This window comes from Eutrigla gurnardus (assembly GCF_963514095.1).
Source record: "Eutrigla gurnardus genome assembly, chromosome: 20".
Classification (NCBI taxonomy): Eukaryota; Metazoa; Chordata; class Actinopteri; order Perciformes; family Triglidae; genus Eutrigla; species Eutrigla gurnardus.
The window spans coordinates 11,595,194-11,623,105 of NC_139931.1; the positions used below are offsets into that span (position 1 = coordinate 11,595,194).

At 44.3% G+C, this 27,912-nt stretch overlaps 1 protein-coding gene across 1 annotated transcript; it reads left to right on the forward strand.

Annotated features, from left to right (window-relative positions):
- Positions 1–67: 67 nt before the first annotated feature.
- On the forward strand, positions 68–27,297 carry ngfra (nerve growth factor receptor a (TNFR superfamily, member 16)). Its single transcript, XM_084036867.1, has 6 exons — positions 68–334; positions 2,790–2,952; positions 8,995–9,357; positions 16,671–16,908; positions 17,932–18,146; positions 23,654–27,297. Exons 1-6 carry the CDS (start codon positions 296–298, stop codon positions 23,704–23,706), a joined length of 1,071 nt encoding a protein of 356 aa, XP_083892993.1. The 5' UTR covers positions 68–295; the 3' UTR covers positions 23,707–27,297.
- Positions 27,298–27,912: the final 615 nt, after the last annotated feature.

Genomic DNA, 27,912 nt, shown 5'->3' on the forward strand with positions numbered 1-27,912 from the left:
TCCTCTCGCCTCCTCCTCCTCCGCAGTGCACTTGCAGCTTCGCAGCACTCCGGACAGGACGGTCTCTTCCTCCTCCTCCTCCTCCTCCTCTTCCTCTCCTCCAGTGTGGTGGTGCTGTTTTAGGGGCTGCGCTGACTCCAGAGGTCCCGGGTGGACTCGTGATGGTGCGGACCCCATTGATAAAATGAAAAGGAGCAGTCCCGCTGAGCGGCTCTCCTCCTCCTCCTCCTCCTCCTCCTCCTCCTCCTCATAGCGCCGTCTTCTCCGTGTGTGTGACTCCAGCAGGCGACGCAGGATGACTCCGACCGTACCGCTGCTGGTTCTGTGCGCTTCGGTGAGTGGCCTCGTCTCCACACTAACTCATATTATCACAAGGCTGCTTCTTCTTTACGGGAGTTTTTACTGCGTTTATGTACTTTCGTGTATTTTTTTCTTCTTCTTCTTCATCCCATGTTTCAGTACGCTGCTTAATTGGTGTGAACATTTAGAGAGACCATCACGACGCTGCTATGAAATTCCTTTTATTATCCTGCTGGGACTTTTTGTAGCTTTGGTTTTTTCGGACTTCAGAGATCTCCGTCGCATTTATTATCTTTTTTTTTTTTTTTTTTTTTTCTGTCTGATATTTCTATGATATTTTGAACAGGGTTTAAATGTGTCGGTGCAGGTGTGCTGCATGTAGCTTTAAACAACTGTCTTGCATGTGGTATTATGCCCAGGTTAAATCAGCCCTGCTCCACACACACACACACACACACACACACACACACACACACACACACACACACACACACACACACACACACACACACACACACACACACACACACACACTTCTTGGTTTCCATCCAGGGAGGAAAAGTCAGACAGCCCCGGCGGGGATTAGTTTATGGAAAAGTGAGATTTCTCCATCCGGACATCCAGGAGCAGTGTGATGACAGGCCTCTTCCCTCAGACTTTAGTAGAAATTAATCATTTGATTTGAGGATATTAAAAAAAAAAAGACGAGATAAAGATGCCTCACCTGATGAAAGTAATATTGATTTAATAAACTCTTATCGGACACCAGCTGTTAATATTTGACTGATTTTGAGGTGAAAGACCTCGGGTTAGATGAAAAAGTTGACTATGGGAGGACGCTGGCGATAGAGCAGAGAGCAGAGAGGGCACATCCTCCCTGCACTCTGGTACACAGCAGCTGCTCTAATTGGGCTGTGCAGCTCAGTCGTCACGTGAACAGCCCTGGATGTGAGGGGACACTCTGTTATGACAGCTGGTTTTAAAAAGGGGAGGGGTGACGGTCGGGTGCACTTTGGTAGAATTAAATTCAGAAATAAACTCTCAAATTGAGCATGAAATTGGGGAGAGTACAAACCAAGCACATCCCAGCTGGGTTACTGTACGATGTCGTGAGCGTGTGGATGCGTGGACCGACTTTAATCCGGGTTTGAGCTGAGCGATATTCCAGGGAGATGTCACAGGAAAGGGAGTCTGGGACATGAATCCTTCCCCCGCACATACAAGGGGGATGTTGGACTACAACCAGAGTTAATGCTGATGATATATTCAAATAAAGTCTGAGGCTGTAAAAGCCAGGAGGAGAAATGCACCCGGAATGACAGAAAGGGGGAGGAAGAGGAAGGAGAGCTGCTGGCTGCTCAGTACATCTGTTTCTGAATGAAAGCAGCGACGGCAGAGCGAGGATGGAGGGACAAATGAGTGAGAGAGAGAGAGAGATAGATTGAAGTGATGTCTCAGCAAATGTGAATTAAGTGGAAATGAACCGCCGTTCATTACATAATAAGAGCCGACGGACATGAAAGTGTTTGAGCATAACGATTTTCTTTCCTCTGAACACGTCTGCATATTCATTATTTTGACTCAGCGTTGTTGCATGTGCACACCAGTGGAGCAAGCCTCAGTTCTTCTGCCAGTAGAGCTGTTTGGCATTTAAATCGGAGAGGAAGAAAAGTGACAACCGGAGTGGGTTCGGCAGCAGAAATGTGAACGGACCTGTGTGTGACAGGAAGAAAGCAGCGGATGGATGCGTGTTTACATGAGAGGTGGTGTAAGTGAGGATGTGTGTCTGTGATTGATGGACGGATATAGACAGAGCTTTAGAATACCTTGACGAGTCTTATCTAAAAGGAAAAAACAACGTTATCTCCTCAGTCAGAGTCCGTCCACACAGTCGATTAATGGGAACCTATCTCCCATCTGTGTTCAAACAAACAAATCCCCACCAAGTAAACCAGTGAATTGTGCTGTTAAGACCTGGTTTTAGGTCAAAGGAAGTTGTGCTGCTCTCTGACATTTTCCACAAACGTGCTGTTGTGATTGTTAAAGTGCTTTCTTACCATAAAAGTCCTCACAAGTACAGAAGTACATGTGTGTGTGTGCTGATCGGAAGCAGGGCTTGGCGTTCACAGCTACACTCACCTGCAGACAGTAATTAGGACGGGCATGTGCATAATGTCACACACGCGTGATGTAATGGTTACTGGCGCGGCTTGAGCGTGTCATAAGTTTACCATTAGAGGTGATGTGCCTTCAGGGGAGCGATTATGGCAGTTCAGACGTGTTCAAAGTGCGGCTAATAGAGACGGAGACAACATGATTTATGATGAATCCCGATAGCGCTCGGATTTAAGGAACAGGTTGGACACCTGGAAGTCATTTCCCCTCAATTTGTTTTGCCGTGTTGAGGCCACGGTGAACCCCGTGCTGTGTTTGTGTGGAGGTGGCGCTCTGATGCGTCGCGCTACTGTCCCCCCCCCCCCGTGTGCCAGGTGGCGTTGGCGTTGGCGTCTAAGACGGAACAGGTGGTGCGGCTCCCCTGCGACTCGGGCCAGTACACCAACGATGGAGAATGCTGCGCCGAGTGTCCCCCCGGAGAGGGAGTGGTGAAGAAATGCGGCGCCACGCAGACGGTCTGCTCCCAGTGTTTGGACAGTGAGTAGAGATGTTTTATTACGTCATCGAGTTAGAAATGACTGTGTATTATGATCAAAGAATGAATCCATACATATATTGACATTAAATAGAAAACTGGAACAGATACCAGCTAAAGGGATTTTTCAAGCAACTGAAAAGTCGATTTTTATAAATGGCTTATAACTCATCAAGAACATACTTACACTAAGTTACTTTGAACTATTTATAAAGCATTTAATTACAATTAAGGTGTTATTTAAATGACATTCACAATATGACACTGAAGTTTTCTGCAAAATATGTCCCTGTTGGCAAATGATCATCGTCTTAATAGTAGAAAACAAATGAATAAACTTTATCTATAAAACTATCTCACTTTGATCTGAAAAAACATTAATAGAAGATACAATTTATTAATGTTTCCTCATTAGAAATGTGGTTCCAAAACATATTATTATTTTCTTACAGTCAGTTGTCAAGTTTGTGTTAGTGAGGTGTGTATATCTTCCTCTGAAGTTTGCGCTGCCAGACCCATTTGCTGTAATTAAAGTGAAGAAAAAGTCAACAGCAACAAACCCATCGACCTGAGCATCACAACGTGCGTCCAAAGACATTTGCTCAGTCAGATGATGTTTTCTATGTCATACATTTGATGACGCTAAAACGTGACTTTACAGAAACTCCACTTCCTGAAATATGTCAAACATAAGAGGATTACATTCAATCTGGAGACCACCAAAACACACCACACACACACACAGAGGATGGCATGTCATCTGCAGCATTGCACCCGATTATTGCAAGTTCCTGCACTTCCTCGTCATCTTTATTTATAAATGCACATTCATTTCCTGGGACTTTAATGACAGCTCGGGCCCCGAACTAAAAAATAACATTAAAGCCAAAACAAGCTCCTTTTGTCCAATTTGCTTATTTGTGAAGTGTCTGTTTTGCCTTTATTGAGCGCCCTAAGAAACAAAACAGGAATTCATATGTTTGATGCCCGTAAGTGGGTCCAAATGTGTTCGCTCGCATCTTGGCTCGGGCTGTGAACCATTAGCTCTCGCTCGACAGACCAGAGGTTGGGGATTCGCCAACGCTGCAACATCCCAGGGAGGGACGGGAAGGAATGTTGCAAACAAATGTGTTCTTCTCGATTTCTGCATCACATTCCTGCAGCTCGGTTTTTGCCCTTTGGGATGCCGGCGTATGCCAGAGCGCTAAGTACAGGTCGCAAACATCGCTGCATGGTTCAGGTGGAGGCGAAGGACTGCGAGGAGACAAATGTCACACCTTTCGTTACTTTCTGAAAGCAAACACCTGCTAATTGTGTCAGTTTAGGATTTCGTAGGCACCAGAAACGCCAAATTAATGTGGTTTTGACATTTAGAGTGCAATTGATTGATGCATGAATCCACTCGCACACATGCCACATGTAAACACGTGTCATGTGTCAGCACTCTTAACACCGACATGCGTTAATATCAACTGGGTGTCATTTTGTGGTTGGTGATTTAAATTCTTTGCAGGCTGGCAGGAATGCTCCTCGTCCAGAGAAAACTTTACGCTATAGATCTCTGTGTTGTAGCTGATTTTACCTCTGGCATTTTTTATTCTTTGCCTCGAGGAACTCCAGAGCCGCAGCAATGGGTTCAGGCCAGAAAGCCAATTCTCAACATCTACAGTGAAAAAAAAAGGGTCTGCAAAGTCAATTTCACATGAACCAACTCCGTCAAACAAAGTCAACGTTAGAAAGAGTAAAGGCATGAAATTGGTAAAAATTCAGCATTTTGTGGAGGTGTCTGGAGTCTGCATAGAAGCGGCTCCACGGCCATCTGGACTTTATCTTTGGTTTGACATCATGAGGAATTGATCCTGCATGTCATATTCCTTTAGACAATGTGGATGGTCGACCGCAGCTGCATGTTATTTCTTTTCATTCATCCCTCCACACCAGCGAAGCCCACCAACTCTAGTCGTGTCTCTTCTTTTCTCCGCCAGCCTTCCTCCTCCTCATCCTCCTCCTCCTCCTATGAGTCATCGTCTGTATTAGCGGATAAAATGGTATTAGAGAGCCAAGCACCAAAGGGCACGATCTGCTCATTCATCATGCATACTGTTACATCAGTGCATCTTTACTCATTTGATCCAGCTAATTAAACCATATTGAAAAGGCTATTGTGTCTCCAGGAGTGAACAATTATCCCGCTCCGAGTATTCAGCGCTGATAAACACTTAACAATTAAGCTCAAATACCCGGGAGGCTGCGCTCAATATCCGGTGCCAAAGCATTTTCTTTAGTGTCAATATAGTTTTTGTTTCCACAGACAAAATCTTATTGTACCTGAGACCCACCCGAGCACATGCACTACGATGAGGCTGAATATGGAATAAGGAAGTTAGAGGCTGCAACAGTGACCTTAAAGACATTTTCTAAAGTGCAGAAATGAATAATTGAAGAGTAAAATTCAACACAAACATTTCCTGTTTCACGGTAAATATGGGTGAATCTTTATTTACCACAACCCCCCCTTAATTCCCCACTTCCTGTCTGTACCCCCCCTCCCCTTCTTTATGGCCTCCCGATCCCTTCTTGGGACGAACACCAGCGTCAGCACCACTGAAATATTTATCAGCCTCCTCCACTTTTCTCGGCTGTCATGGGAGACAAGACAACCGACCCTGCCTCACTTAGTGAACCATTCAGAAAGACTTGCCCTGCAAACTGAGTGAAGATCTGAGAGGAAAAAAAAAAAAAAGGGGGGCAGAACCTCACAAGTCGACATAGCGTTTAAGAGGTGCCCTGCTGCTCGACTGGACCGGGGCTCTCTGGGGATTTGGAGGAGGAAGGAAAGTAGAATCACAGACGTCAAGAATCCCTTCCAACTGGATCATGAGGGATGAAAAAGGGGAACTAGAGATTTTGTCTAGTTTCAGAGGAAGCTTCGCTGTGACAGCACAAGATACAAGAGCGACTGTTGATTGTTAAATTACAACGTCTCTCCTTTGGTCTGCTAATCTGGCGAAACCTTAAAACACCTGTTTCACATCTGGAGGGGAAGTGGACCATCGGAGCGATAATTACGCAACAAAAATGTCTCATGTTCAACGAAGACAAATAAAGCTGTCACGCAGCCGCCCGAACCCCGATGATTTAGCCGTAGTCGTCAGAAAACGGGCGCTCCGCTGAAACGTGGACCCTGAATCGCTGTGGAGGGGCAGAAACAGGCGTCCTCGCTAAAAGCTTACACCCAAAGTGCTGATTGTGGAGATCACTGGGCAGTTTTTAAGGCCGTCCGGAGCTACATTATTGATGACACTAATGGGGCCAAAACGCATCAGTGTTTGGAGGGGGGTCTTCACAGGCTGAAGTGGCACATTTTAAGTGCATCATCACGGCCACGTCCACCTTTTACCAATGGCCTTTATTTACTGCCGAACATGAAAACCGATCGCTGAGATGAACTGGTCATCGCTCAATCGGGGGGCAATTAGAAAAAAGATCATCATTTATTAAAGACGACACTCTGGATGGCCTTTTACTTTCCTCTTATAGCCGCATGTAAGCGCCGACACATAAATCACAGACACGCAAACCACACACACAGATGCATATGGTCGCGTTTAGACGTGTTTACACACAGCAGGACGGGAGAGGGGCTCAAGCATGCGAGTTAAAATTAGCCGAGGAAGCAGGCGCGCTGCGGGATAATTGAAATGAATGGGGAGAGCTTTTGCTCGTCGAGCCTGACTGCAAAGAAAAACAAAGGCTTCAAGCTTGCTAATTCGTGTAATCGTTTACCTCTGAGGTCTGTTAAATGTCTGGGGTCTGCACCGTTCACTCTTCTATCACTGATGCCAGACGGAGGGAATGTAAAACGCTGAAAGTGATGGTGTGTGTGTGTCTGTCTGAGACGGAAGCTGAACTCACTCACCCTTCCCCTTCCGGCCGTACATCAACACCTTGATCTCTAAAACACGGCTTTTAGACTCCGGACCAGACGGCCCTCAAAGACGAGTCCGACGCTCACGGGAGTCATTTCGAGCGAATCGAGCATCCACTCCTTCTCCCTACCTGTCTCTATACCATTAACTCCATCTGCTCCCCTCGGTCCGCCTGCACAATGTGACAGCTTTCATCGTGCGCTGCTGTTTACAAGGTGTTTAGAGCTTCGGTCTGTGCCAGCGTTATACTTGCCAGAGCCGCTTACGAACGCAGAGCGGGTGCTGGGACATTGCCGCGGGGCCTTTCACACTGACAATATGCTGTTGCTCAACACGACACCCACTGAGCTCTGCTCGTGAAAAAACGCACACACTCTGACATATGCATGTGCTGATAAGAGTTGAGTAGAAAAAAAGAAAGGAAAGAAAAGTCATGCGGCTATATTTACAGTTACACGCAATCCCAATGATTCATTTCCCTCTAGCCGAGTGATTCAACACTAAGGGGATGGTAACTTGCTGTAACTCCACTCTGTGAAATCAAGAGTGAAACGGGCAGAAACAGAGTTTTCCTCCTTGTCTCAGGATTCATAACTTCCTGTTGCACGTTGCCACCCCGCCGACGTTTATCGTCACAACTGCGGCTCTCAGGCGACTGCTCTCATGTTAATATGGGGTTTGTTGGAGTGAATCTGAGCTGCAGATTTATTTCCCTGTCTCCCTTTCTACTTCACTCCCATCTCATTCAACCACTAAAAACACACTCACAGCACCCCTTGCTCTCACCGCATGCATAATTCAGCAGGCACCCAATTACATCGGGAAATAATTCTATATGAACATGCAATATTAATAGATTACTTTGAGCCCCTAGGACCTCTCGGTGTAAGAATAAGCTAATTTGAGGTCATTCGCTTCCTCAGCGATGAACTCTCCTGAATCCTCCCGATGCAAACGTTCCTGGAGAGCAACTTTGAAGTGTTTGAAGTAATTGAAAAGCAGCAGGCAATTAGTCAGCACGGCTTTTACCCCATTCTGTTCAACGCTGGCCTCCGCGACTCAGCTGTGCTATCTCTTTTGCTCACAACCCTTTAAAAAGAAAATCAATATAATGCAATGGAGTTGTTCTTTAAAACGGGTGTCTCTTGGACACACGCATTGATTAAAAAGGCACAAATGTATTTTTAAACATCCCTTCCACAAAAAGGACAGTCAATTTGCAGAACAACATTTATCATGGGAGCAGTCCAAACGAAACAAACTAACACATGTGTGCTTGCCCTGAAGTCCCTATGAGATGTATTGCAGTGGATTATGTACAGACAACCATAATCCCTGGATGATAAAGTCAATATGTGGTGATCATTCATCAGGTCAATATGTTGGTTCATGACTAAATACCAGTATCTGCTCTACTTTATGTTTTATGCTGATTAGCCAAACTAAGATTGGACTGCAAACATGATTATAATAGTATTGAATGTTTTATGAGAAAACAACATATGACATACAATGATATTCATTATTCCTAAGCATATAATAGACCATATAATAAAAGACATCAGCACCAATCAGAAGGAAGAACCGACTGAGGAAGCTGCTTGTCCTAATTATTATAAATATTCTACATAGGAACTAAAAAACTGATTATTATTAGCAATATAAATAGATATTTTACAGATCTACCGATTAAATAGTTAGATTAGTTTAGTGTCTGCACGGGCAGATTGGTCAACATGCTCTAAAGCCTATAAATAAAGCCCAGTAATTGCTTGACCGCGTGGGTATACTAAACACACGTCTTTATCATCAGCATGTTGATGCACCAGCACTTGACTCTCTGTGTATGACTGAGATTAAAGCAGTTTACTTGGCGCAGCACAAACACATCGGGATCAATATCGTAACGAGCACAGCAGGCTTTTGCCCCCCCCCCCAAACAAGAGCACCTTTCTTGTCCTGGAGCACAAATCACTAAGAGCCCAGTGGATCAATGCCCCCCCCCTCTAATGAATGTGCAGTAAACATGATAAATGTTATTAGAGTCACTGACTATCCCTCTGTTTATCTCCTCATACGTTCTCTGCATCTTCTGACCTTTCCTCTCCCCTCCAGGCGAGACCTTCTCAGAGAACTACAGTCACACGGAGCAGTGCCGGCCCTGCACTCAGTGTACCGGCCTCATGCGGATGGAGACGCCCTGCACCGACTTCAACGACGCCATCTGCGTCTGCAACTACAACTTTTTCTTCGACGAGATAACGGGCCAGTGCGAGCCGTGCACCGTGTGCCCGGTCGGCGAGGGCGTGTTTGCGCACTGCGAACACTATCACGACACGGTGTGCGAGGAGTGCGTGGACGAGACCTACTCGGACCGGGAGAGCTCCCTCGACCCCTGCCTGCCCTGCACCATCTGCGACGAGGACAGCGAGACGCAGCTGGCCGAGTGCACGCCAAACAGCGACTCCATCTGCCATAGTGAGTACACACACTCAGGTCCACGCCGCAAATTTACAAATAAAACTAAGCTTGCATTCCAATATCATGGGGAGAGACTCCCAAAATCCACTTTTATCTCGGTTTAAAAGAGAACAACAGCAGTGCATGTGTTACACATGGTCGTCAGGTATTCCAAAACCATCATATACGTCTTAATCCCATTCAACCAGCCAACAGTGACGCCCAGATGTGTCTGGGAACGGGCGAGTTCAGAGGTCGCTGCCCGTCATGTTTTCAAACGGCAGGAAGTTGTAAGCTTTAGCATTAAAAGGTCAAAAGACTACTGCAGTGTCAACACGGAGAAAATGAATAATCTGCTCTCCCACAAAGCAGAAAGGCGACATGCAAGTAGAGTCAAGCTGCTCGCCTCGAGCCGAGGCAGCTCATAACCAAGGAAGCTGTAAATTCTCTCGGGGTGGACGAGGCATGAAATCCACCTCACCGGGGGCGCCGCGAGGCTCAGATCTGGCAGGTATGAATGTCTTACGTGACATTTCTCTCGGGCTCCTTGATATAAATCTGCTATCATTCTTTAAAGCGATATCAGATAAGTGAGGTGTGTGAAGCAGAACTCAACATCTTCGGCACTTCACCAACAAAAACAACCTTTTCTCGACAACGCTGATGTCAGATCGAGTTTGCGGTCAAAGTCTGTTCCTGGGAAAAACACTTTCTATGATAACGTTGACCAAAGACTCTACCTCTGAGCCACAGCGGTTTCCGATATGAATGTTGCAATTTCTATTTGAGCTGCGATATTTCTCAAACACTGGCAGGAATTTAGATCCACCAAGTTAATGAACTTCAAAAATCTGTCAACACCCTGTTGTAGTACAGATGATGTGTTAGCGCTGCATGGAGCGTGTAAATGCCTCTTTAAATAGACTGTAATAGCACTGACAGGCGGTGGAGAAACGGACTGGGGGAAGATGAGAGCAGGAGCGCTAGAAGAGGTGGAAGAAGGGCTAATAACATAGAACATGACTTACCACATTTCTTTCCACATGTACCTAACAGCATTAAAAAGGCGCCACATTTAGACTTTTATCGTCAATGAATCATCACCGCGGTTATTTTCAACACAAGACGGTTCACACTGTGGCATTTTGGTTGGCTCTGCTCTGCCACCAGGTGACATTTAGCAAGAACTGTTTCTCCATTCACGCCTTTGGTCCAGGCTGAAGCATTTAAATGGATTGATCCCCTGAGTTTTTTCCGTCATACAGTTGACATTTGTGGTTTGGAGTGAAATGTCTCAACAACGACTGCCATGGAATCTGGTGCAGACATTCCTGTGCCCCTTAGTGTGAACATGTTGATCCCAACATCTCATCTAGCACCACCACCAGGTCCTTTGGAAGGTGTCTTATAGTTTGGTTCATTCCCACCAGCCTCAGCTGTATTTAGTGGTTTGTGCCCATTAGCAAACGCTGGAAAGCTAGCAAGCTGTCACTGTGAGCATGTTAGCTAATGTTAGCATTAAGCAAATAGCACTGCTGTGCTGAAGTATAGCCACACTGCTCTGAGCATGGCTGTAGACTTTGGTTTCTGATTGCATGTGACTGTGGTGAGTGGTCAGATGATGCAAAAAAAAACATGAAAGGTTGGAAATGTCCACATCTTTCCCTTGTTGTATTTTGTTTATATAATTGTTTTTAGAATAGCACAAGGGCATGATGGGAAAAAACAAATCACTATGCAGCAGAATCATGAAACAAGTCTGAAGTTGGATGCTTTGTAATAGCCCTGGAAGCAAGTGTGCAGACCACATTTCCCATGGTGAGATGCCAGGAATGACTATTTCCCTTGCTTCTTGCAACCTCTGCTTTATTTTCATCAGACTCCACATTCCACATTTATCTAAGCAAGACGCTGTACAGCAGTTTTTCCCAAACTTTTTTTTGATGACCCACTTTTTAAAAATGATAAACCCTCCTGACCCAATTCACAACAGGCTTTATCTATTATTCACTACAAGAGCTTCATTTGTGTATAAATGAAAATGTATGACCATCTCTACTGACCTATTCTTACTTTGGTAAACCAGCCATTTTCAAGAGATGGACATTTGATCGCAACTTTGTTTTGTGCAAGTGTTATTGAAAAGATATACACATGTTAAATACTTTATAAATGAAATGAAAAAAATGCATCTCATCTTCTCACTTCCTCTCAATAGTTACACAAGTAGAATGTATGCTAGCCTTTCACATTAGATTCAGTGTTATAGGTCGGCTACAATTATCCAAATGATACGAACATTCAGGCTCCCTCATGTGGCTCAAGAGTGTACTGCACAATAAAAGACTAGGGACAAAATTCTGCGAACAGCCGAAATAAAAGTCTCCGACAATCCACCTGTGGGGTCTTTGGAGTGACTGCTGTACAGTGATGTACAGTTAGGTCAGTGCCCACCCCGAAAGACACATGAGGCTGTAACACGACACGACTGACAGCCATCAAAATAAAGTGCAACCCATGCCCCCTAAGACACGCCGAATATCTACTGTATTAAAGGCATATCTGATGCACAGTAGCCCACAATGCTGCCCATTTAGCGCCCACCCATGCAGCCTTTCTCACCTTTGACCCGCCTTGTCCTAAGCGATAGTAATGTAGCAGCAGTGACTGTTGTGACTGGAGATGGCACGATAAGTGACCTTGTGGGATGTCCGTTTGAAAGGAGAGCCCTGTCATATAGCACCAGTGGGCCTGTGGGTAATGGCCGTAGTCACATGTGGTGGTGATGATGTTTCCAGGCCTTCCATGGTGGTCTGTCATACATACAGATTTGTTTTCTGCAGCAAACAGGATGAGAATCCCAGTGCGCAGCTTCCTGTTTGCATATGGGGAAATATCATAAGTCCCAGTGAATATTTGAGCCGTGTGTCGTTACATGAGGGATTTAGATCAAATCCTTCGCATTTGATTGGGTCGCTAAAAAGTGGGTGGACTTATAATGAAGCGACTGTGTTTCCAAACATACACCTCCCTTGTTGCAGGTTGATTGATGGATATTAGTGGCTGAATTTCGTTGGTATGAGCAATCTTCATATTTGGTTATACAGGTTGATTTGGAATTTGATGTAAAAATCCATGAAATTGATCGTTTTGGTCATTATTCTTGCACACGTTAAGTAGGTTCCAAATGTGACCCGGGATGCAATCTAAAAAGGGTTTAAAAGGCATGTTTCATCTCAGCTCGACTATAATTCCTATCCTGCTAAAAATACACGATCGGGGCGTTTTCAAATCCCTAAATCCCCAATTCATATCCAGCTGTCACCAAGTGTCAATTACTTGATACAATCACAGAGGCAGAAAGAGGGAGGGAGAAAGAAATGGAGATAAAAACAGACGGAGGGAGCTGCAGCACATGTGCTGTGCTGGTATTCCATGTTGAGGGGTCGATTTGAGTCCTGGGATTTCTTGCGCTCGTGCTCAGGTTTCGCTGAATGACCTCTGTGAGCACACACACTTGACTGCAGGACGGACACACACACACACACACGCGCTTCGTCTTCTCCGGCTTCAGACACACAAACACTTTTTATGAGCATCCAAAATCAATACAGACGAAAGCGGGCTTACTCGGCACACGCACGCTCTTCCCTCTGCCAAGTGTGCTTTCCCTTCTACATTTTTCATTAAACTCCGGACATGTGTGAGTGTCTTTGATCTCAAATTGAAAACACCTCCTGCGTCTTTTATCAAAAAGTCTCCATCGGCTCGGCCTCCGCGGAGCTTTTCTGAAAACATTCACGTTGCCATTCAGTGTTCAGTTGGGGAGATTTACATTTAAGTATTGAGCGTCTTTACGAGTGTCCCAGAAAACAAGAGAGGAGGGGAATAAACAGTTTAAGGCAGACTTCTTTTCTCTGTATTACCCTGCTCATCACGCTCCTCCCTTCATTGGCACTCTGTGTCTCTCCTCACAGTGGCCCTCGAGTGGCCGGGCTAGTGGAGTGGTGGAAGGTGGCCAGTGCGCATTCTGCGGCTCCACCGCTGCAAGATAATTACTCCTCCTAATCAGAGCACTTTACAGCAGCTCTTCTGTTCATCTGCACCCCCTCCTCACTCTCACCCAACACTCTGCCTCTCTGTCTACACCCCCCACCCTCCCTAATAACCCGCCCCAACAGAAGACAGAGCGCTCGCTTCATTTGTAGTATGTGTGTGTGATGGATGTGTCCGCGTCCGACGACAAACACAGAGGGAGATTGAGATACGGGCTGAGCTGAGAGAGAGGGAGTGTTTGGCGGCTGATAAAGGGGTCATTGTGCATGTGCTGCGCCTGATAGTTGCTCATCTCCACCCTGAACTGGCAGAAGCCAAGACACCGACCTCTGCACAAGCCCCCGGGGGTTAACTTCACCATAAAGACCTCAATGGCTCATAAAAATTAAATCTTTTTTTTTCTCCCCCTCTCGTCCACACCCCGCTAATAAACACATCTCCCTGCACACACACAGCTCCGCGCTCGTAAAATCTCGGGCTAGTTTTTTTATTTTGTTTCATAAGTGTTTTAAACCCACCGAAGCCAAAATTGTTAAAGCTCCACTGCGTCCTTTAAACGTCCATCCCCGTTCCAGCGGAGGTACGCATGCCTTTGCAGCCCCAGGTTTATTCTTTGGTCTGCAGCCAGTCGTGTTCTCTACATCAGCCCAGAGGAGAAGAGGGAGAGAGGAGGAGTTACAGTAAAGATGTAGTGTACTGTACTTTAGCTGCAGCTCTGTGTTGAGTCAGTGTTATGTGAAACAGACTCCCTGCTCCTAGACTCCGATGTCATCCTGACTCATTTTGGTGGGGTCCTGAGGTGCGACTGATGGATGCATGGAGCAAACAGTCAAAGGAAGGAAAAAAAGGCTCCTTCGGCAGCCTGTATGTAACACCAGACCGTTGCCCACTTTCACTCACTTTCACACCTTCCCATTCACAATGTATTCCATTTGTGAGCTCGTGTTGCATCGCTAACACCATTAGCCACCCCCTGCATTAGCCGGTTGATGTATGGCGGAGCTGAAGAAACCCGACTACGTCCCAGGAAAGGTCAAGAAATGCGTGTAATACAGACACCCGCGCTCCCTCCTTTTAGACGGACCTGAATCAATAGCACAGCTTTAAATAGGCTGCTGCATTATTTCTGTGTTTCTAAGTATGGCGCGCACATGTGCTGTTATTCTGTCCGTAAAAGATACTACCTACCATTTCAGTAAATCAATCCCCCCCGGGAGGCAGGAATGCCCTGTCATCACCCCGTGGACTGAGAGGCCAACGTGGACTTTAAACACCCAGCAGAAATTTTTCAAATATGTCCACATAAGTTGCCCATCAAGGTCCCATCGGACTATTAAAGCGAGTAACTCTGTGTGAATTATGCAACAAATCAATGTGGAGAAACTTGACTATGTGCCAGGTCAGTGAAAGGAGAAAATGTGTGGACAGGCTTTGTCCGTGATTGTCCATGGAATGTCTTCTTCCTGTCATCTGACCACATCACCGGTGACATCAATTGAAATTCACTAAAAGATGGTGGGACACTAGTTATGTGTGTTTTTAGTAGATAATCTAATCTGGAACGCCATCATGTACAAACACGAGGCGACTGCTGTTAAAACAAGCGTTTTTTTTTTCAGGCAGGTTTTGAGATATCTGGCTCCGTATTTTATACCGTCTCACTAAAAGCAATGAAAATAAAAAAAACAATGTCCCGCATCACTCTATATAATCCACAGAACACACTGTCAACAGTTTTCATGCAGCCTATTTCTTCAGTTCAAATCGCTCCAATGAAAACTTCTCGACAGTGAGTTATGTGGATTATCTAAAATACATGCCCGTTATATCTGGAAAGACACACTGCTGTTGAATTATTAAAATGTCATTATTCAATCCTGTGAGCAGGGCATTTCCATCCACCTCTAAAATACTGAGGTAGAGGCAGAAATTTAAGAGGTGTATATCTCTGGGAGCCCTGAGCACATAAAATCAAAGTATCTGCAGTGCTAATAAATGCCAGTGGACAGAAAGGAGAAAACATATTTGGGAGAACCGATGCTTTGAATCATTCCTCAGCAATTCAGCCACGATTCAAACTATGTAAGAAACGAATGAGTCAATGTCATGCATCAGTGAAGTAGAGTGAAATACTTGGCAACCTGATTCACATGCTGTTATACGTGTATTTGGTTTATCCATCACACCTTAGAGTAAAACCCTAAAATAACAATGGGACGCCCCTAAAGCATTTGGGATAGAACGTCCCGCTCTGGCCTTGAAGGAAGCCTCAGGGGTCTCGGCGGGGTTAATCCAGTGAGCGCTGGTTTGAACTAATGAGGAGCAGCCTGAGGTTCTACTGGGAATTACAGGCTCAGATCTGAACCGGCCTGCACATATTCCATCCCCACCAGGCTTCTGAGCTCAGTGGAGTTTGGGTTTTCGGCTGGACAGGCCCTCTCCTCAGCCTGCCGTACCGTACCCCGAGGGAGGGAATCATCTGCACACTACTCTTTGAGCCCTTCTACCATCTGACAGAATCACTGCAGTTTTAGTTACGGCGCTTTAAAATATGACAGGACTTGAAGGGAAGTTTTGATGGATAAACTGTGTTTTCAGGACAAGTCATGCCCGTCAGAGTGGGCACAGTGCTGCTGCAACATAGGAAATTAAACTGAATCCTTAATGGAGCTCACAGCGAAACAGGAAACAGGACAATTTATGAAAATTACTATTCGTTCCAGGCTTCGCTATGAAAGAAACCAGACCCATCCAGTAGCACAGAGCCCTCTACGGCCTCAGAAGAGGCTACACTCAAAGTGATGACCCCCCTAAAACCCCCCGGACTTTGTTCTACATTGATCCATATGGCCCCGACGTCATGCAATGCCTAGAAATCCCCTTGAAGGGGACGCGATTAGAAGAGACCTGGCGTGCCGGGCCCAGGCATGGTCTGGGTTGGACTGCTGGGTGACAGATATTTGCCCCCCCCACATCGAAAAACATTCCTTTTCTCTCCGCACACAGCAACCCGGCCAGAACTCATCTGTCTACGACAAAACAGCTGCCACATGTGTGCAGTGTATCAGACATCTGGTCGGGGACTTGCTGACTACATCGTAACAAACAGAGAACAAAGACGATGGAAAAGTGGGAATCCTCAGGACTTCAACGTGTACTTCTTCCACTGTAAACATCAGCATCTAAGCATGTTGGTGTTAGCGTTCACCTCAAAGCATGGTTGTAGACGTGATTAAGTTTCTTTTCTCACAGATGCTCCCTTTTCTCTCCAACAGATCCTCTCTACCCGACATATCCCAGTACCACCTCTGATATGGGCCCGTCTCCACCCTCCTTCACTAATTACTTCCTCCTGGACGGGTCAGAGAGCCCACTGCCAGGAGGGGAGACGACCACGTCCAGCGTCTCTCCTCGCTTCCTCGGCCACGGGCTCAACGAAAACCTCATACCCATCTACTGCTCCATCCTGGCCGCCGTGGTGGTGGGCTTCGTGGCCTACATCGTTTTTAAGAGGTCAGTTGGTCGAAAACGACAAGATGAAAAGATGCTGCTGTGTGGTTAAAGACATTAGCACAATTGAGTTTCATTCTCTCCTCATCCACAAAATGATCCAGGACAAAGAGGGGGATGTGGTGGTCTGATGGGTGGTGCTGGATAGAGTGACAGATTTTGCCCCAGGCCCCAAAAAAACCCCCAATGTCAGTAAGGTGCCTGTTGAAATATTCAGGCCGGTGAGTGTCAAAGAGCTTTTGACCCACTTCTTCTATAGAATCACTCGAATGGACAAGAATTACTTTTTTTAATTAAGGTCACACTACAATACTAAGTGCATTACAGAGGTCACACACACACACACACACACACACACACACACACACACACACACACAGCCTGAAACGTGTCTGAAACACGTAAACAAGCTCATTAGTGGCATTGATTGGTTGAAAAGTGCCAACCAGGGGAAACTTGAGTGCCAGATATATCAGCAGTCACGCTCACATCTGGCTCATAATATTCATGTACTTGTAATTACGCAGAAAACAGACAGACAATATTTTATGGGGTGTGTTAACTACTGTATTGCTTAATACTTTTGAATAATTGAATCATTGATTGCCTTCAAAAGAGAAGCATTGGTAGACAATTGTTCATCTTTTGTGTTGGACATGTGTTATGAGCATCTGATTATAGCTGCAGTTTACAGTGATAATGATTTATTATTGAATTCCGGAGATATTCTGAAGCAGTGCATTCAGATAGAGGTAGAAAAAAGCATGTTCCTCATTTCTAGCAGGCACTCTTGTAAAATAACTCTTAAATATGCTCTTGATGGCTAAATACCTGCTAATAAGTGGAATCCTAGTCACCTCCGTATTACCTCTGAATACAATCACTTAAGCTGTTTTAACCTAGCCTATAAATTATCATTTAAAATCTCACAACTGCTGTGAAATCCAAATATCAAACCACAGGTAGGCTCATGCGACTGATGCAGAGCTTTATCTTCCTCTGACGCGCCACTTTTTTTCCCCACAGGTGGAATAGCTGCAAGCAGAACAAGCAGGCAGCCAATAACCGCGCAGCCACAAATAACCAGATGGTGACGCCGGAGGGAGAGAAGCTGCACAGCGACAGCGGCATCTCGGTGGACAGTCAGAGTCTGCAGGAGCAGCAGCAGCAGCAGCAGCAGCAGCAGGCCCAGGCTGAAGTCCAGGCTCCGCCTTCACGCTCACGCACACAGGAACACATAGGTGAGCTCCAAACTCTCCATTTACTCATCTGATGAACAGGAGTGTGCGAGTTCTTAATTACTTATGGCAAGTCGCTTTGGATAAATGCCCTAAATGTAAATGTAATTAATTAGTACTGGGAGATGTTTGAGGGGTTTTATCTGATGAAATACCTAATGCATAACAATGAAATCAAATCAAATACAATATGATACGTAACCATTACCTCAGTTATAAACACATAATTGAATCAGATGTTTCCCTCAACGTCTGAAAAAGAACCAACAACCCTGAAGGTCATGAGCTTAATACCGATGGCTGAAGTGTTGGGTTACATTAGATTGGACTGGTGTACCTATTAAAGCGGCCATTATGTGTTTGATATTGAAGACGCATCATAATCACCCACCCATTATCAATCACCAAATATCCTGTTCAGTGCTGGAGCCCATCCCATCCAACCCTGAGTGAAGGCAGGGTTCACCTGGACAGGTCAACATCATAATCAATACAGATATGTTCTAACTATCAATAACTAACCCCAACGTGTGACAACATATTGTGTTAAATAACGACTGACCAGATGTTATATTTTTGGTCGATACGACTCCTGGCTGACTTTATATTCAGACACTCATCCAAGCCTGCATACATCCCTCTTCACGCCGTGATAAACTAGCTGTCATTATTGATTCCATCAAGATACACTGCTGAGATGTTGCGTGCCGTGGTTCTCGAGCAGTGAGCAAGCCTTTCCCTTCGGAGCAACACATTTCCAGGGATTGAGATCAAGAACAATGCATCACCTCGGAGCAGGATTAACACCTCGCTGCAGCGGCAGCCAAATCTTACATGCACGATGCATTTAACTGCAGGAATGTAGAGATTATGATTGAGGCACCTGCAGGAACTTGAATGTGAGGCCGGCGGGAGCTGAGCGGTAGGAGACCCACAGCCAAATAATCACGATGTTGAGATATACCATCAATGTGCAGCTGAACATTCAGTTTAACACAGTGTTTAGCTTAGTGTACATTTAAAGATGGTAACTGCATATGTTCGATCTATATTCACCTTTACTACAGCTTTATATTTCTCTCTCTTTGACCCAGAGTACTTTGGGTGTTAAAAGTTTTGCAAACCAGACTAAATCTAAAAGGGTTTGTGAGACTAATTCAGTATATAAATTCTTGCTTGGAGGGATAAAAACAACATTATGTACTTGTACTGATCTATTATAAAGCAATTTACCATGAGCTTAATTTACTTCTTTCAGTGCAGAGAGACACAGATTATTGCTTTTTGCAATCAGTATGTATTTTCCCCCCAATATCTTGCAATTAATCACATAGATTAATTTAAAGGATAAGACTATTTTTCTTATTAACAAATCGCATGAAAAAAACAAAACCTACTACTGCCACTACTAGTAAACTTCATCAGGTTTGGGCTACAAAGAAAATACTTCTTATTCTGATCAATATATTGTTTTATATATATTTCAGACCAACACAAGGCTAGGTGCATTGTGGGGAATCTGCACAAAAATAGCATAACATTTACAGCTGAGGGAATTGCTGCAGGAATGAGATGTGACCTCAGAGCGCCGACCTCCCATCAATACTCAACTAGCACTAACATTAAAGAGACTCTCACTCCATCTATACACAAAGCCTGAAGAAGAAGTCTCAAGTTCAGTCATGATCTTGTTATTCATTCAGTCAATCATAATTCTCTCATACGTTTCCTTCCCATTCTGGTTGGGAATCACACTACAGCCTAAAAACGTGTTATACAGGGATGAGACTGTGCTAACAAACCAAACAGCTTATAAATCCTCCCTCAAACAATCCACACTGTGTCTTTTCTGCCATACCCCATACATTCTAATGAGGCTTGGGCATATTTCTGTTTTGCGTTTCCATTCTTCCGACTAACAAATGCAAAGCCTGCTGCACGTCGAAGAAAAGAAGGAATGTCTTTTGGGGGATTGCTTCATTGAGAAGATGACTGCCCCGTTAACCCTGTCGCCTCTCCAACTGATTGGCTCATTAGCAGGTGTTACAAAACGGGAACTGCGCCTGGCCTCGCTGCCTTTCAAAATCTGATCCGGAGCCAGGGTTTAGCATGTGCTAATTGGCGTTAGCACCGTCTGTGGGTGCGGAAACCATTAAAAGGGCAGCATAAGCTTTTGTGCTGGGGGCCGTTGGTTCTTCTACAACCAACTGGCTCACTTAAAATACCCGGGAGGGTGAGAAAATGCACAATAAATCCACAATAATCGCCGGGGGCTTTCCTGTTCCCAATGAACCATATTTAACTGCCGGCTAATATAATGGGAACACATCCAGACACAAGAAGCTTAATAATCCATTAAAAAGAGAGCCAGAGCAATGAAAATGTCCTGTGTTTTGACTGACAACATTCAGAGAGGGTATTCCCTGCGTGAGTCACTTGTGAGGGATGGGAGCCCCTCCGTGAAGGGTGTTCGGCCTCATTTCAGCCTGCTCATCTCCATTAAAAAAGAACCGTCTTTCTGTGCAGCAACGCTCCCCGCCTGCTCCACCATCTGAATCGCGCATACAGAATGGGTTTAAAATTTAAACAAGGCTCTGAGCCCTCGCTTCCATCGCCCATCGGCGCTTCTCTGTCCTGTGTTTGACCTCACAGTCGACACAAAAAGGAGTCACGGCAAACGTCAGTCAAAAAAGCTACTGAATGAGGGTTATTTGAGAATTCTTGATTTTGACAAAGAAGGGTAAAAATCTTTGAGTTAGATTTGGAGCACAATCAGACATACAGTCCTGGATATTACAACACAGATTGTCAGCAATATAAACATTTTAATCTGTAGTTTGGTCTTCATCTGATTTCAGTTTGCGATCGTAATACTGAAGGAGAGCCTGAGGCAGCTTAACAGTACATTCAGTGTGTAACATTATCCAACAGAAAGTGTTGGTAAGAATTACAAACGTGGAACAAATGACTGCTATTTCAGGAATAGACGATGGATGACTCATAATTTCTCCCACATTCTGATAAACATTGTCGGGGGACAACTAGGGATGAGACTATAAAGGATGTTATCACGGATCCCAATAAAAAAAACAAAAACACTAAATTGTTAGTTGTGTAACTTACTATCAAGGTAGAATTATCACTTAAGAAATATTTACAAAATCTATTTACCCTTTATATAAAGAGACCTTATGGTTTATGATTACTGTATTTAGTATTGTTTATTTTTTTACCTATCTGTAATACAATATAAAATATATGGTTCTTAACAAAATGTTTATTGAAAAAAACAAATGTCTTATTGATATTTTACCAGTTTAAAGCATTATTTGATGATTATTGGGATGATAGTGAATCCCAATGATTTTGGCCAGGATACTGGTGACATGACATTTTTACATGCTAAGTGACAACAACATTAGATTAGATTGTTTATTTAGAGGGGGTGGAAATAAAATGTTTTTTCCCTCATTTTTTGGCCTGGATGGAACTTGCCTATACAGTACACACACCAGCGGCCTCAAGGGACCCAAAGCCATGGCTTAGTGACTCAGGAAGAACCCTAAGAACTAAAAACCCTGTTGGCACATTCCTGTTTGCATTTCCACCACATCTGAAGAACCAAGATGATTAAAAAGTGGTGCAATGGCCGATTGAAAAATGATGTAGTGTTACCAGCTCTGCCGGTTGACTCGATGTGACAAACAGGATGAAAACTATCACAAACGTTTGTATTTTCATAGCATTTCTTGTTGGAAAGTCACAAGGCTAAGCCAAAAGTAGAGTTTGTTCTATTTTAGATTTTCACTGCATAATACAGCATCATAGTGCATCATTTAAGTAAAAGTAAACATACATTAAACGAATAAAGCAATTTGGATTCAATACAGAAGAAAATAATAAATGAAGAAAATAAACGGAGGTATTTGAGGATAAAAGATGATCTTGTTGACACATCTGACACACCAGTGAGCACTCCATATAACAAGCTCCATATTTAAATTGACAAAACTAACTTTGGAAGAAGACACCCTTCTGTGTTCATTTACCTTCCACACCATGAACCCCCCTCACTTTTCTGCAACTTTTAGGGGCATATTGTGTAAGACAATAGGAGATGACCTGTATGTGTTTGTGCCCGTTGATTGTTAATCTCTCCATAGAATTAAGGGTTTAAATGGAAAAGTAATAAAACACATTCAGAACTCCTGTCTCTGATGAGTAAAATAAGAAACAAGCAATATCGTTTTTCAAATTAGTAAAAAAACAAAACAAAACCCAATGCCTTTTAAGGTTTCTCTGGGACTTGTGATTACTAAGAAATCATCTCAAATTCAATCCCAATCAGCACATTTGAAAGCTTTTATTGAGGCTTAGAGTGCAATCAGGAGTGTGCTGATTAAAAAACAAAGGAAAAGAAGAAGTCAGTAACAAAGCTTGGCTGCAAGTTCACATTGCAGAATTGAGCTGGTTTGGAGAAAGACAGCTTGTATTGATTCTTGGAATGAGGTCGGACTGAGAACATCGGGCAGCCATGTGGCCACTACTCTCTCCCGCGTTGAGGTAGAAGCACAGGTGGAAGCCACTTTGCGAATGCCTGACTGTGTGTGTGCGTTACAGACGGCTGGGCACTGGCCAGTGTCACTGTCACTGCCGATGCCTGTAGCGTATCCGTTTAAACAGGAAGCAGGAGAGAGGAGCACTATGGACTGTGGCCGTCACTGGACAGACTCAGTGTGGATGTAAACAGTGAACAGAGAGGCAGCGTAATCCAAGTGTGTTCTAGAACAGGACAATGTGTGGAAAAAGGATTTTAGGAAGGGAGAAGGAATAAAAACACAGGGAGGGTATGACGTTGTGAGTGGACAAAAGAATTCCCCTCTTCTAAAGCGTTCAAATAAACCCTCTTATACCACACTTGCCTGGCACAACGATGCATTGATGGAGACAAGAAAACACCCGCCGGACTCGGGGGTCCTCTCAGAAACGCCTCTACATTCCCAAAGCGTTTCCATGGCGTCCCTCAATTGAGAAACAGGTTAAGGGGTTTGTGGGAAAAGAGAGCATTTGTCTCCCATCCTCATGACTCCAGTAAAGCAGGTTCAGATGAGCGAGTGACACCACAGGGCCCCCTGCAGGGAAATGTGGGACCATCAGGGAGGTTTTTTTCCGACGCAGACTGTATTTTGGTAGAAAGGAAGATAGCATTTCTGTGGACGGTGAATCTAATGAAAAACATCCAGAAACTCTGAATCAAAAGGATTTACTCAAGAGCGTTGGTACACATGAGAATATGATTAATTGTGCGAGTAAGAAAGAAATATGACAACAGAACGGAATTTCACATTGTAATAACTTATCAGGATGGTCAGAGCGGCCATTTTTATGTGTACACTTGCCATTACAACGACCAACAAGGGATGTGAATTGCAGGACTTGATATTTCCATTGGTAGATCAGATTCTATGAAAACATGTGATTTCAACATTTTCTTTGCTTTCTCTCCGCAGTGGTCAGAGTGGATGGCGGCCCCCAGCCTGACACACCTCCCCCTGAAGTCTGAGGAAGAGGAGGAAGAAGAGGAAGCTTCAGTTCGGAAGACACTGAGAGGAAAGGGGAGACTTGAACCGTGGACCAAAAAGAAAGAAAGGGTGTGGGAGGGAGGGGAGGGAGGGGGATTGGCCACAGAGCAAAGACTTGACTCTTATTGACCTCCCAGCACCTTTAGGCCACAGTCTGACTCTTCATCCCTGCATATAGAGTCCAACTCTATCAATCAGTGTGTGTCGAGGCACAACCTCTCTGGCAATATCAACCACTGTCTACGCCAGTGCATCTCATATTAACGGACTATTCCAGTATCTAATATTGACATAATTCTCACTTACTGCCAACTTCGTCAGCGCAGGCCCTCCTTAAGCTTTTACATTTTACCCTTAATTCCATAACCACTAGCCATGAAATATATGTGCCTGAAAGGTAAACAAGCAGAAAGGTTCTCCATTATCTCCTCTTTCTTTTCCTTGTGCATCAAAGGGACCTTCCTCCTCAGTGACCAGCCTTTTCCCTCTCACATCTTCCTCTGTGATGTCCCACTTTCAGATAATCCCCCCGTAGGATTCAGTCTATTAGACCCCCGCCGTCATCTGGGACACAAAAAGCAGCGGGAGAGCCGTGAGTCACTCCTGAACTTCATCCGAAGTCCTTTGTTCTTTTATCGTCCATCCACAGACACATTTCATGGCATGTCGTCTCGTGAAGCGTTTGCGTCATTGTTTTGCTGCGCGGACTGATGCAAGTGACTCATATTTCGGGAAGAAAGGTCAATTGCTGTGCAGCCCACTTGGTAATCAACTATTTCCCTTGGTGAGATGCTTCTTCCAGTCACGGCACCTCCGGGGATAGTGTTTCAGTAATTTCATGCTTATAATGAAACACGCCCCGCTGTTTGTGGTGCATTGCTTTCATTTTGTGGCTCGGGTGACGCGGCTGATTCAGCAGGGTCCTCTGCGGAGTCTGAATGTGCGACAAGCGAGACCCATCTCTGGACCATGGAGCTCTGCTGACTCACTGCGATGATGTCAGAGGGGGAAGCGACGCCACAAGAGACGTCATCTGCGTCAGAGCTGCTCCTTAAACAGATGTTTAAATTAATTTGGTACTGAAAAAACAAAAGGAATCCCATCTTTCATCCTCTACGCCTACTGCGTGGGAAATTGGGACACCCCTCTGAGGCAAACTCCTTTCCTCATCCTCAGCTCGCTGACACCACCACCCTCCACACCCTCACAGTCTTGTGTACAGCTCTGTCTGCGTAATAGAGCCTGATAGACAGCGGCGAGCCGCTGATGCAGCGTCGGCGGCTCTCGTGTCAACACAGGGCCCATTAGAGAGGCGTCCCGACAGGCAGGTAGTAATTACCTCAGGTTCCAGCTTCATTTACCCTCGGCTCACCTCGGCCAGGCCACTTCTCATTGGGATTAACGCCGTGGACCTCCGGTGGGGGCGACACAGCCCTCTTTGAAGCCTCAGCATGACATTACAGATCCCTTATCTAAGTCCGAGGCCACTGACATTTACTGTATCGCCATGGTGATATAAAAGCACTTAGCTGCAAGGCAGGGTGGCACCTTTTATCACACAGGACCACTTTTATGCTGCCTCCCTCCTGCTGCTTGCAGAGACTGTAAAAGCTACGACAGACGTAGATATCTTGTAAAAGAAGTATACCGTAGCTGAGTTTGACTGCACTGCTTTAGCATTCATTCCTGCAGGGGCACGTCCTTTCTCAGGGTCCCTCTTGCTGTGGTGTGACTTTTTAGACTATCGAGAGATCTGTAGGGGATTTCTGTAAACAGCCTGTAGGTGTATGATAGAGTAGGTAGGTGGGTACAGATATGAAACAGCTGTTGTTGCTGGAAACAGAAAAATGGAGAAAGATACGGGTCGATGAGCTAATCCGCTGACCTCAACATGATTCAGATGCTGATGAATTTAAAGGAATAGTTTGACATTTTGAGGAATGTATTCACTTTCTTTTTCAGACTTAGATGAGAAGATTAATACCACTCTCGTTTCCTGTACAGTAAATATAAAGCTACCGCCAGCTGGTTAGCTTAGCTTAAAGACTAGCATGGCTAACTACCAGCATCTTGAAAAATATCACATCACATTTAGTTAGCTTAATATACAAATCATAAGTGCAAACCACAACAGGTTTGTCGTCTGTCGCCTACAATGACGTATGGACCTTCTAATGTCACTCTGGCCAAGAAAGTGAATATGTTTAATCTTTTCTTTAAAGGAGAGATAAGATGTCAGCAGAGTCTGATGAGAACAAAAGATGGGTGAGGAATGGATGACAGGAAGTGAGTCACGCTCACGGTCACATGGTCACCAACATCTCAAAGAGAACTAGAATGTGTCTCTTCACATGCGATTCATCTCGTATCACTGCAGCGTTGGGAATGGAAACTAAATAAAAACGCTGTTCTATTGCTCACAGCTCCTGAGTTGATGTGGCCATGTGACAACAGACACGCACACAGAACACAAGTGTGTGATTCACTCCTCTTCTGAGAGAGCCGGTGTGATTCATTCTGATCCTCGCGGTGGCAGTTTACATTAAAAGAAGACGCTACTACAGTGTGATTGACCAGAGGGTTGATTTAAAGCGCCGTCTCCCTGTGAGGCCCGATCAAACCTCCGGCGGCGCACTCATCTACCCTAAAACGTTTTACTCTCTTTCTCCCGCAACGTGTGACCTGAGACACGCGTTAGAATGTACAACCCAAATATAACCAGAAATATGCAAGACACGCTCAAGTTTAGGGTTTACGTTTGTCCTCATTCTGCTGTTGTAGATTTGTCTTTGCATTTCCCTGTTGGTTTGTATTATGAATAGTATTACACTTTTTGGAGTCAGTATTTTTTCTAACTGATATGTTTTGTAGCACTTATTAGAAGTAAAATGAATGCACTCAAAGAGTGTTCCACAGTTCAAGTGCCTGTGTACAGTGTCAGGTGTCTTTAAGTTCAAAAGTTTGACTATATCTATTTTTTGGTTGTTGCAGTTTTTTCCACTTATTTTATGATTTTATGTGCATTTCTAATGACGGTTTTTAGTAAACAGAAGTCAGATGAACTTTGGAGACTCAAGCAAACTGTATAAACCTGGCAACAATATAGCGAGACTTACAAAACACTTTGGTTGCCAATGAACACATGCTGTACGTTAACACGCTATAAATACTGGCAACTAATAGGGCCATGTACAAAACACATATACATGTCACCTGAATCTTCTACTCCAGAAACATCAGTCGACAGCTCGACTGTGCAGACGTTTTGCATGCACGGTGGGTTTCATCTCCATTTCAGAGGCGAAGAGACATTAAATCTGCCACAACATGAGATCTGTGGGGAGGTTCACTGTGATTCTCCACTAAATCATGACATACAGATGGATCAGGACCTGCACCCGAAAAAGCCGAAAGTCACCTGTACTTACCTACTAATGTAAAATGCATTGTGTAAATGTGAATTTCTTAGAGTTGATACAAGATACAGAAATACGCTATAAAATGTAAAAAAAAAAAAAATGTGTGCAAGTGAAATGAGCATCTATAATACAATAAACAGAGATGTCATTGCATTGTGTGTCCAGTTTGTCTTCATAATAAGCCTAAATGTTTTAAACAAAGACTGAAATTAAATGTGTTAAACTGGTGGAAGAAGTATTTAGATCCTTCACTTACATTCAAGTGCTAATATCATACTTTGAAAATACTTCACTCCAAGTTAATGTCCTTTCTTAAAGGTACAGCTACCTCAAGATTGGTACGCTTGTGTCTGTTTAGAAAATATGGAGCTACAGCCTGCAGCCAGTTAGCTTAGCTTAGCATAAAGATTGAAAACAGCTGGATTTGTATTTCAAATCGCATACTTTTTTTTAACTTAGTATTAGCTTTGCATATGTACAAAAGACTAGTGTATTGTGTCCTGACATTCAGGGCACAATACATTCTAATAATATTGCACCTCGAACATTATATTGCAGCCTGATCTTGTTGCTTATTTTTACAGTGCACAGAGGATTATGGGTCCACATTTTCTTTTTGGCACACTAAACAGTAGTATTGCTACATAAAACTGAGTTAAAAAAATGTTGTTTGTTTGTTTTGGAAGGGTTATAAACCAGATTATTTATTTGGTAAGGATTAGTGACTTCTTGGAGTCTTTACGGGTTGCCTGGCAGGCTCAGGGTGAA

Excerpts from the sequence above, each read along its gene's own strand:
- ngfra (XM_084036867.1), top strand. The coding sequence starts at position 296 with ATGACTCCGACCGTACCGCTGCTGGTTCTGTGCGCTTCG. Across the intron at positions 9,358-16,670 it reads CAGCGACTCCATCTGCCATA|ATCCTCTCTACCCGACATAT; the intron begins GTGAGTACACAC and ends TCTCTCCAACAG. Across the intron at positions 16,909-17,931 it reads GCCTACATCGTTTTTAAGAG|GTGGAATAGCTGCAAGCAGA; the intron begins GTCAGTTGGTCG and ends TTTTCCCCACAG.